Below are 11,292 nucleotides of genomic sequence, written 5' to 3'. Positions count from 1 at the left end.
TCAACAGTATTTCTTTGGGGTGCATTTCCACTGATGCCAGCCACAAAGAGCGTTCTTGAACCCCAAATTCATCAACATCTGTTGAGTTTTTTCTTTATCTTCTGACACATGTATATAAAACGGCAATTTTTTTGAAAAAAAATATGCCATACTGTTACCACCTATTTGCCACATGTGGCCTTGGCCTCGGTATTTGGGGAAAGTGTAACCCATTCTTATCTCACAGGACTGTTCTGTAATACACCAAGAGATGAGGTTCCCTTCTGAATTCAGAATACCAAATCCTATAAAATTCTGGAGACAGCGTTCAACATATTTCAAGCTCTTCTCATTTTTTCCCCACTCCCAGTGCTCATTCACAAGCCTTGCATGTGAGACATCCAAGAAGATGCTCTGAAAAGTTTCTTTCCTGTCAAGAAAAAATGTACATTTATTCAGCCAACATTTAGAAAACATCAGGATTGCAGAAAATATGACACCTCCCTTTCCTTAAGGATCCACAACCCAGAGGAAGAACTCTGGGCTCACACACACGCTCAACTATTTATATGCCTGCTTCAAAATGTTCCCAAATAATTGAAAGTGAGAAAATCCTCGGTCATTTATGATACATTTAAGAGCAGACAGTCAGCTAGATATAGAATAGCATATCTCAAAAAATCCAACCAAATACCCCAACAAAGGAGAATAAGAGTATATCTTCCTCAAAGAGCAAGGACTATAAGCCAGCACAACATTCCATGTGGCTGAATTTTCTTTAAAGTTTCTTATATGAAAAATGTGGGATTGAGAGGTACAAGCTACTATGTATAAAAGGGATAGGCTACAAGGATATACAGTGCAAGGAAACATATTTATTATGTTGCGATGACTTTTAAATGAAGTATAGCCTAAAAAATACTGAGCCTCTATACTGTACATCTGAAACTAATATGATATAAATCAACTATACCTCCATTTTAAAATGTAGATTTCAGATTATACTTCGCAAAATATCTAAATACACAAGATAATGTTTCTTCCGACAGATATTTCAACAAAATGTACATCACAGGGAGATGCCAGCCATGTTGATTTTATGGCTTCATGTGTCCCAAAGACATCCCCACATACCACGAGAGAAGTACAAAAACGCAATTTCGGGAGCAGAAACACACCAAAAAAGGATATTGGATTTTCTTCTTTTTAGTGATGGTGGTAATAATCAGGGTTTTAGCCCTGATTCTATTATTGGGCAAGTTACCTGAGACTGCGTTTTCTCATCTGCAAAATCAGAATAGCATCTTATGTGGCTAGGAGTGGTTGGCGCAGAAGGAAGATCTCAAAGAAGTTCTACCCCTTATCAAGGAGGAAGAGTTTCCAGGAACTTGTCAAAGTCACTTCACGTTTGCCATTGGGTGGGGTCACAGGGCTCTCAACTGTCTACACATAGGTGAGGCTTTCTCTCTATCATCCTCAAACTGATTCTGGTCCTACTTCCTCAAAGATCTCCAGCACCCTCACCTGCCTTCCTCCTGTGCTACAGTTAAACCCCGAGGGGCAAGATATCCAAATATATATTTGGGTTTAGAGGAAATAAAGACCCGCCTTAGGACAGGCACTTCATTACAGATTTCCAGCTATAATATCAAGTATTATTTAATCCCTATTTACTATTTTTCCCCATGCAAATATTTCTTTTATGATTCTTATGGGAACACAGTTGAGCCACAGCAGGGTTCAAATATTATTGACTTTCCTGGCTAAATCAATTGTACGTGTTTAGTGTGTATTTAGATTTTATTTATCTGTTGATGTAGTGATACAATTATTAAGCATAAATGGATATCAGTGGAAAATAATTGTTTCCTTTTTCTCTGATTCCTTATCACACAGTTACCTTCTCCAGAGGCAACTAGTGATGTGATAAATTTATGCAACTTTCCAGAGGCATCGTTTGGAACTTTAGATGTGTTTTACTGTGATGACACAGTGTCTATACGATTCTGCCCATCTTCGTTGTTGCTGATGTTGTTGCTTCACTAAGAAAATATTTTTGTTGGTGCTGTTGCTTCAGAATATATTTTTGGAATTGTTTCCTTACTAGTTCACAGAGGGCTGCTTCATTCTTGTTAATGGTCGTATGTTATTCCAGTGTTTGGACTGTACCATAGTAAATTTATCCATGTCCCTACTGAAAGATAGGTTTTTTCATATGCTATGCTATCATGTGTTCACACATCATACACACCATCCAATTTGGTAAAATCTTCCATTTAATGTACATATTATTTTACCCAGACATTTCAATTCTAGGAGTTCAGTTTTCAGTAATACTTATACAACTTGTGTGATGATCTATTTGTGAAGACGTTTATTGCAGAATTTTTGTTATCAGGAAGAACTGTAGAGAAATCAAGTGTGTAGATACAGGCACACAGAATCATGTATCTCCCTCTTATAGTAATCTATGCAGCTGTCAAAACAAATGAAGGACGCCTGCATGAGCTTACGTGAAAGACGTATATAACACATCGCTGAGTGAAAACAGTAAATAGCAGTATAGTCGTGCATATGTCGTAGAGAAAAAACTAACAAAACAACTCATACATACAGAGTTCTAAAACCAATGCTAAGAGTATCTACACATGGACAGGGAGATTTTGGAAATCCAAGTGGGCAAGCCTTCACTTTTTACTTTGTATATTTGTATCCTTTGCATAGGGCTTCCCTGGTGGATCAGTGGTAAAGAATTCTCCTGCAATGCAGGAGATGCAGGTTTGATCCCTGGGTCGGAAAGATCACCTGGAGAAGGAAATGGCAACCCACTGCAGTATTCTTGCCTGGGAAATCCATGGGCAGAGGAGCCTGGTGGGCTACAGTCCATTGGGGTCACAAAAGAGTCAAATACAACTTGGCAACTAAACAGACACACACACACACACACACACACACACACACACACACACATGTACTTTGCATAGCATGAAGTAATTTTTTTTTTTTCAAAAAAGGAATAGTTTCAGTAAAAGTTTTTCAATTCTATCATGACATCCAGTATTCTTCCAGGAGCACTCTTGTGAGATCTAAGGAAGTTGATATGTGGAAAAGAACCTACTCTAACGAAGTTCCTGCCCACCTTCAGCAAACATTACCTAACACAGTCCCCTTTCTTACCCATGCTCTGAACACCATTATAATGTAGTCGCAGATTCTACATTTAAGGGTCTGGCCCATAGGGCAACTGAATGATTCTATCAGAAATTTCAGAAGCAAAAGGTAAAAGTCTCACCTTCTATCTTTCAGCACTTCAGGAACTTGTATTAACTTCATCAAATCCATCTTGTCACCACTCGATGCCTCGAATGTTGGTTTTTCAAACACAAAAAGTACGGTTCTCAGATAATCTATCTTCACTGATTTTGAAGCTGCAACTTTTTGTAATGCCTTGCCCAAGTTCTCTTGACAACCTGGGGAGAGGAGAAAAGCAAGCATCATTTCACCCCCCTGTCATATCTACCATAAATTAAATGGGACATCTTTGGCTTTAATTTAGACCAGTTACCTTGGATCTGGAAGGCTTGTTCCCAGTTGATGACCTGCGGGCATGCTAGGACTTCCTCTAACTTGTCAGGAGCTTTGGTGAAGACGTGGTAAGTGTTGATGTAATAATCCAGGTCATCCTTCATCTCCTGACGTAACAAACATCAGTCACACTTACATAGTGATACCATTCACAAAATGTTTTGCCTACGTCCAGAGCACTAGAGACTTATTTGTTGGATAGGCTTTGCTGCTGTTGTTGTGGGAGAGAGGTGCCGACCATGTCTCGGACTCCCTCGCAGACTAGGCCGCTGGAAGGGGCTCCTTCCTGGTGATGCCCTGGAGTCAGCTGCCCTTGGGACGATGGGCAAGTGGTCCCAGTGTCTGAGACGGAAAGCGCAGCAGAAAGAGCCTGTGTTAAAGGCCTCAAAGAGCGGGGCCCGAGGGGTGGAGGGAAGCACAGAGAACAGGGCTGGGGTCCAGGCTTGTGGTCTGTGAGAGGTGACGCCTCGGCTAATTCTGCAGGTGAATTCCCAGGTGGCCCTAGTGGCAGAGAACCCGCCTGCCAGTGCAGGAGACGGAAGATCCCCTGGAGGAGGGCACGGCGCCCCCTCCAGCCTTCTGGCCCGGAGAACCCCGTGGACAGGGGAGCCTGGGGTCAGCCAGAGTCAGACACGACTGGGCTCCTGACACTTTCAGGTTAGTTGTGACCCAGCCCTCTGGAGCTGGCATGCCCTCGGTGCGCCCCTGAGAAGAGCGGACGGGTGGACAACGTCCCGACGCCCAGCCGCGGCGCCAGAGCCCACGGAAGCGCCTGGAGGGCCGGGCCTGGGTGCCCCCCGCCGCCTGTTTGCCCCTGCTGTCGGCTCGCCCCGGGGCCGCTGCGTTCTGAGACGCCTGATGACTGTCTGCAGGGATAAGGGGGACGGGGGCTGCTCAAGTATCGCTACTCCGGGAAGGATGGGATTTACCACTCATACTCCCCTGAAAAATGAAGACACTCTCATGAAAGAAACATGACATCGATTGTTTCACAAACCTCTGACATAGTTATTTTTGTCAACTCCACCTTCCGTGTTAGGAAAGCAGCGGTCTTAGACCTCACACCCAGCACTGCTCGGAGGACTGTGGGATTGCGGTTACCCAGCCACAGGGAAAGAGAACACTTCCTGACCCTTTCCAGCCGCAGGCATCCAGGTTGAGGTGGATGCCCCTGATGGGAGTCTTGACGGGGGAGAGCTGACTGAATGGAATTCTAGAGCAACTTACAGGCCCTGCCCTAGAGGCTCTGCGGTCTACTCCCACGCTTGGTCTCACCATCCTGCCCTCTTCTCCCAGCGACCCTTCCCACATCTGCACGAATCAGGCGTGGCGAGATCCGTCCCCCCTGCCGGCCCCTCGCCGCAGCCCCTCATCCCCGTCCTGAGGGTGAGGGGCCCGACCCTCAGGAGCCGGGGTCTCACCTCTTTCTGAGGCCGTATGACGACTGTCTGATACTCTGGCCAGGCATCCACCAGCACCTCCAGGTTGAACGGGTTTTTATTTCTAATGTGGAACAGGGCGCCATACACCTACAAGAGCAGAAACCAAGCAGGAGAGGATGAGATTTTTCTTTGAGACGGGGTCTTGCCTGTGGCATGGGAAGTAAAGGTGGGAGTTAGAAGGACTTGATGGGGGATGTCCCGGATAGTCCAGGGGCTGAGACTCCCAGCTCCCAGTGCAGCGGGCCCAGGTCGGTCCCCGGTCAGGGAACTAGATCCCACCTGCCGCAGCTAAGGGTTCAGGCGCTGTGGCGAAAGATCCCACGTGCTGCAACTGAGAGCCAATGCACCCACGTAAACAAATAAACATTTTCTAAAAAAGAAGGACTTGAGAGGACAGGACTAATGCTTCCAGGATGTCACGTTGGACTATTCGTCGAAAGACATCCTGCAAAACGGTGCAGGAAGCGTCCCCAAAAACCCTAGTTAATAACAAATGAACTGGCTTCTCTAACATGTATTCACTCGTTTTTTTGAAAAATCCATACTATTGATACTTTTCCTATTTTAAACGTTAATACCATGCCATTTATTCAACATCTGTCTATTGTATATCAAATTTGTGTCAAATATGGAGAATTCAAAGGTGGATATGATGTGGCCACTGCCTTCAAGCCAAGTCTAGAAGGGCAAAGAGATCCACAGTCTAAACTTAAAAAGGCACGTGTTCTGATAGGTCTGTGCCCATGGTCAAGTGGGGTCACAAAAAGGGAAAGTCACTACCTGTCCAGAAGTGGTGGGAGACTTACAGAAAAACTAACATTTAAATTGGAGCATGAAAAATAAATAAACCTGGCGAAGTAAAGAGAAGAGGAAGACAAGCATTCCGTTGGGAGAAGGAGCGTGATTGGAGGCTTAAAGGTGCTGAGTCCACCCACCTGCTGAACTGTGAGGGGTCAGTGATCGAACGCATAGTATGTCTTCCTTGTCGGGAAATGAAGAGACGCTTTTGATAAACGCTTGTAATATCCAGTTAAGGAATACGGGCTTTATGCTTTGGACATGAACCGCCAATAGCATTTTAAAGCAAGGGAGTGATACGATCATATGTGTGTCAGATGGATACTCTGGTTATCAAGTTGAAGGTGACCAATAGCTTGGGACAGTTAAGGAAATCCAGTAAACATAGCAGCAGAATTGATTCACAGGATATTGTAGGGGCTTTCCTAGTGATCTAGTGGCTCAGACCCTGAGCTCCCAATGCAGGGAGGGGGGCAGATTCGACCCCTGGTCAGGGAACTAGACCCCACATGCCGCAACTAAGACCCAGTGCAGATAAATGAATAAAAATTAATTTTAAAAAATATTGTGTATGTATGGCTGAGTCCTTGTGCTGTTCAAATAAAGCTGCCACGACATCGCTAATCAGCTATACCCCAATACACAATAAAGGTTTTTAAAAGATACTGAAGAATCCCCAGGGAAGTAAAGGAGGTGATTGGACGTGGATTTTAAGATAGTCCCAGGCAGAAGGAGTCCTGGACTTGCACCTCCACCTGCCCTGGAAAGTCCTGAGTCTGCCTTCTCCACGCCTCAGTCCTCTCCTCCCCCCTCTCCCCTGCTCCCTTACCTTCAGGGACTCAGGGGTGCTCTCTTCCAAGGAGTCATACAGAATCTGAAGTTGCTGGGGTTCACGAAGCACCAACATCCTGTGCAGCACCCAAGCCCCTTCCCCGAGGAAGACGATCTGAGGAAAGAGTCACACCAACAGCAACGCCTGGAGGTCTGAGCCGGGCCTCCTGGAAGGGCGAGGGGAGCCCCGGGGACAGCCCGCACAGCCAGAGGCACAGCGCTGTCCCCAAGGGTGTGCCCGAGGACCCACTGGCAAAATCCAGAAGCTGCAACTGTATGTCAGCAACCTCAACACAGAGCAAACCTTGCATTCAGTAACTCCACTTCCAGGAACTCATATCAAGGAGATAATAGGAGACACCTATAAGAATGTAAATGTAAGAAAATTTACCATAGTATCATGATACTGTAAACTTAGAAACGATCCGAAATCCATTATAGGAAATTGGTGAAGTGAATGATGGCATATCCAAAAAACGGGTCACCAGGTAGCCATTAAAATGATGTCTTCAAAATGGATTTAATGACACAGGAAAATATCCATGTTATAAAAGAAAGAAGAGATGTGATATAATCCAAATTAGTACTCACCTCAAATTCATTCTGAAACAAAGTAGTATATGAGTAAGATACACTTACGGACATTCTTCGGTCCCATACACACAGATATCTGACTACACATATAATTATATAATATATATGCATATTACATGTACTCGATCAAGGAATATATGATACTTAAAGACATTATACAAGACTATCCATATTTTCTAAAAATTAATAAATACAAGCAATTCTAAGCAATTTTGATGGCTTATAGGAGAGGCAGCAACTTTCTTAAAATCTTAACAATCCTGAAAAATCCAACATCCTGTGTATGTGTGCTCAGTCATGTCCAACTCTCTGTGACCCCATGGAACTGCAGCCTACCAGGCTCCTCCGTCCTTGGAATTTTCCAGGCAAGAATACTAGAGCAGTTTGCTATTTCCTTCTCCAGGGGATCTTCCCAACCCAGAGATCGAACCCCTATGTCTTGCATCTCCTACATTGGCAGGCAGATTATCAGTAGCGCCACCTGAGAAGCCCCATATGTGTGTGAAAAAAAGTGAAAGTGTTAGTTGCTAAGTTGTGTCTGACTCTTTGTGACCCCATGGACGGTAACTCCTCTGTCCATGGAATTCTCCAGGCAAGAAATACTGGAGTAGGTAGTCATTCCCTTCTCCAGGGGATCTTCTCGACCCAGGGATCGAACCCCGGTCTCCTGCACTGCAGGCAGACTGCACCGTCTGCATCACCAGGGAAGCCCATGTTGCGTAGAGCCGAAACAAAACCAGTGGAAATGGAGTGGTCAAGAACACGATCGCTAGAATAGGCAGGCCACTTTACTTGAATGTCTCTGAGCTTCACTTTCTTTGTCTATAAAATAGGCATAACAATAACTCCTTCGTAGGCTGTTTTGAGGATTATGTCAAGTCACAAAATGTATGTGATATGTTTTGCGAAGTGATGTGTGTGTGTGTGTGTGTGTGTGTGTGTGTGTGTGTGTGTATACACACACACATATATATGTATATATATACCTGAGGGAAAAATTAGAAGACCTTCAAATTCAGGCAAGGGAAAATAGGATGAATGGCTTCTGATGTTCATTAGAGAAAGTACAGCCTGGGAATACACACAGGGATTCCCCAGCATTGCTAAAGACCAGGTTCAGAAGAAAACCGTCACTTGGAAGGGGCATTTATCCGCACGGGTGAGCCCAGCACCCAGAGGCTAGAAGCAGGAGAGACAGAGTGAAACCAGCCGGGGTTAGATTTTCCAGGCTTAGGGCAGCAGAGAAGATAAGTGGCAAAGTAAATGTTTGAGAATGAGATGATAACACTTGAAACTGAATTTGTGGGATCCAGGAGAGAGAAGGGGCTTCCCGGATGCCTCAGATGGTAAAGAACCCACCTGCAATGCAGGAGACCCAGGTTTAATCCCTGGGTTGGGATGGTTCCCCGGAGAAGAGACGGGAGTAGCAACCCACGCCAGTACGCTTGCCTGGAGAGGAGCCTGGCCGGTTACCGTCCATGGGGTCGCGAAGAGCCGGGCGCAGCTGAGCAAAACTAACACGTTTACTTTCAGCAGAGAGAAAGAAAGAAGCGAAATAGGAGACAGGTCCAACCAAGTGGGAAAAGACGTAAAGAGTATAGGATGAGGCTAACAGAATAGCAGTGGTGATGGACAGGGGGCATATGTTCATAGAACAGGGGATTGGATGAGGAATTAGGCTGTTGGAGGTGAGGGTGTCAGAGGTAGATCAGCTCTGGATAGATGGCTGTAGACTTCAAATCGACAGAGTGGGAGTCTGGAAGGGGCCGGGAGCTGCAGGTGTCAGAGCCACCACCAGGATGCAGCAGGGGTTGGAGGGAGAGAAACGTCTGTGAGTCAAGTGCCGAATATATCAGTAAACACAGCAAGGTCTGGCAGAAAGCAATCTGAAACAGCAAAGCTTCATCTTAGCCAGGCGGCCCAGCACTCAAAGGAAGACGTTTGCTGTGCAAGTAACACTTTTCAAAGCACGGATTGAAGACCAGGGGTATACTGATTCTCCTCTTTACTCAGGGTTACTATGGGTGCCTGGGGGGGTGGCAGGGAAAGGCTTGGGTCAATCAGTGGTTTATAATTCAGGGAAAGAATCTGAGGAGCCTGAGAGTTCAAAACACTGGCTCTGTACTCAAAATACTTTCTTCTCAAAGGACTTTCTACTCCAGGGACCTACAATTTCCTTGAGAAATTTGTTCTTAATCCTGGGATGCTGGTGAACGCTTTTCCAAAGGTTTGCAGGGGGGCAAATGAATGAACAAAGACACATTCTTTAGCATCGGGCTTCCCTGGTAGGTCAGCCGGTAAAGAATCTGCCTACAATGCAAAAGACCCCGGTTTGATTCCTGGGTTGGGAAGATCCCCTGGAGAAGGGATAGGCTACCCACTCCAGTCTTCTTAGGCTTCCCTGGTGGTTCAGCTGGTAAGGAATCCGCGTGCAATGCGGCAGACCTGGGTTCAATCCCTGGGTTGGGAAGACCCCCTGGAGAAGGGAATGGCAACCTGCTCCAGTATTCTGGCCTAGAGAATTCCATGGACTGTAAAATGAATTAACAAATACACATTCTTTAGAATAGGATCCTAATTAACTGAAAGGCTGAGAAGAAACAAGACTTTGGCCTTCTGAAACAGTTCTGCTTACCTGCAGTTTCCTCGTAGACGTGAGTACACAGCGCCTTCTGCAGTTGCTCGGTGACAGTGGAAAGATTTCCCTAAAGGCCACGGATAGTCTCACCCACAGTCAATTCCACCTGACTCAGGTCGTCCCTGTTTGGCATAAAGCTCCAAGTTGCGGATTCTTATTGAGCAAATTGGAGGTCCTGTTCATTTACATGAAGGAGGTCAGAGGCTTTGTGCATCGGAGGAAGGCTGGGAACATGTTCCGTACTGAGCAGATTCTACATTTATGTTTCCCAGCAAAGCTTCCACGCTAGTGCTTGTAGCCAATTGGCTAATCCAAAGCAGTAATAATGAGGTAATTTGCAAAAATGACCTAGCTGCAGCAATATTCAAACACGTCATTTGGGTAAACAAAGAATGGAAAATCTGGCTTCGCTGTGAAATACGCAGCCTCGTGCCTCCAAGCTTTTGTGACCCCAGCACCTCCAGAGGTTGAGATTCCTTGCTTCCAATGCAGGTGGCACAGGTTTGATCCCTGGTCGGGGAACTAGGATCCCACAAGCCACATGGCATGGCCAAAGATATATAGATAGATAGATAAAATTAATTTTAAAAGTTAAATTAAATCTTAAAATCTCCTACAAGAGTATGATCTACTTGAACATTTTGGAGACCCTGAAGCAGAGGAAAGGGATAATAAATCGTCAAAATCTTACCCATTTTCTGGAATGTTGTGAACCAACTTGAGAAAGTTTAATCATTCAGGAAATGAGAAAGGCAAATGTTATTGTCACACAAACAAGGAAGATGATGTTGAAAGGTAACATCTTCCCTGAGGTCACAAAGCTAGCCAGCATTAACGCCTCGAGCTGAAGCCATAGACCAGGATCTGTTACGAAACTATGATTCTTCAGAAAGCAATCCGTCACCCCTGGCTAGGTCATATCTCCTTACAAACCTACCTCACTCACTTCGGATGACATATTGGAGACCACTAATGAGGATTTAGCCCTCGCTATCTACATGTTGTTAAGGAAGGCACAGTTTCTTTTCTTTTCCCTCTTGTCTATTTCAGTAATTCCATTTTTTGAATCAAAAATTGTTCACACAACCTATGAAAGAATTTTTACGTATTTCCAATTTTGTGTAATTAACATGTTAACAAACTTGCTCATAGTTACACAATTTATTAATCTATCCCCTTTAAAAAATTGTTTGTCTACTTCATGCCAGGAAATGCATAATTTTTTATGTAGGTAAGATCGCACTGTGGATAGTTGAGGCTTGCACACTTTTGAATATCACACTAAGTATTTTCAAAAAGGTACAACCACATTTAAAGTCACCAGCAGCTCAAGATCCTCCGGTTGAACAACTTTTGCTGAGAGTTCAGAGGTACAGAGTCTGCTCCCTGACCCAAGCTCATGAACTGAGAATCTGGCTGCTCTCT

General features: G+C 44.9%; 1 protein-coding gene across 1 annotated transcript; it reads right to left on the bottom strand.

Moving 5' to 3' along the window:
* On the bottom strand, positions 1-6,711 carry GLYATL2 (glycine-N-acyltransferase like 2). The gene is made up of 5 exons (XM_061142413.1): positions 6,634-6,711; positions 4,986-5,093; positions 3,545-3,671; positions 3,272-3,449; positions 1-409 (listed from the first exon to the last, which is right to left on the bottom strand). Exons 1-5 carry the CDS (start codon positions 6,709-6,711, stop codon positions 1-3), a joined length of 900 nt encoding a protein of 299 aa, XP_060998396.1.
* Positions 6,712-11,292: the final 4,581 nt, after the last annotated feature.

Source organism: Dama dama, chromosome 1, assembly GCF_033118175.1.
Source record: "Dama dama isolate Ldn47 chromosome 1, ASM3311817v1, whole genome shotgun sequence".
NCBI classification, from domain to species: Eukaryota; Metazoa; Chordata; class Mammalia; order Artiodactyla; family Cervidae; genus Dama; species Dama dama.
Note: the sequence above shows the minus strand (reverse complement) of the source record. Positions and strands in the feature narration are given on the sequence as shown.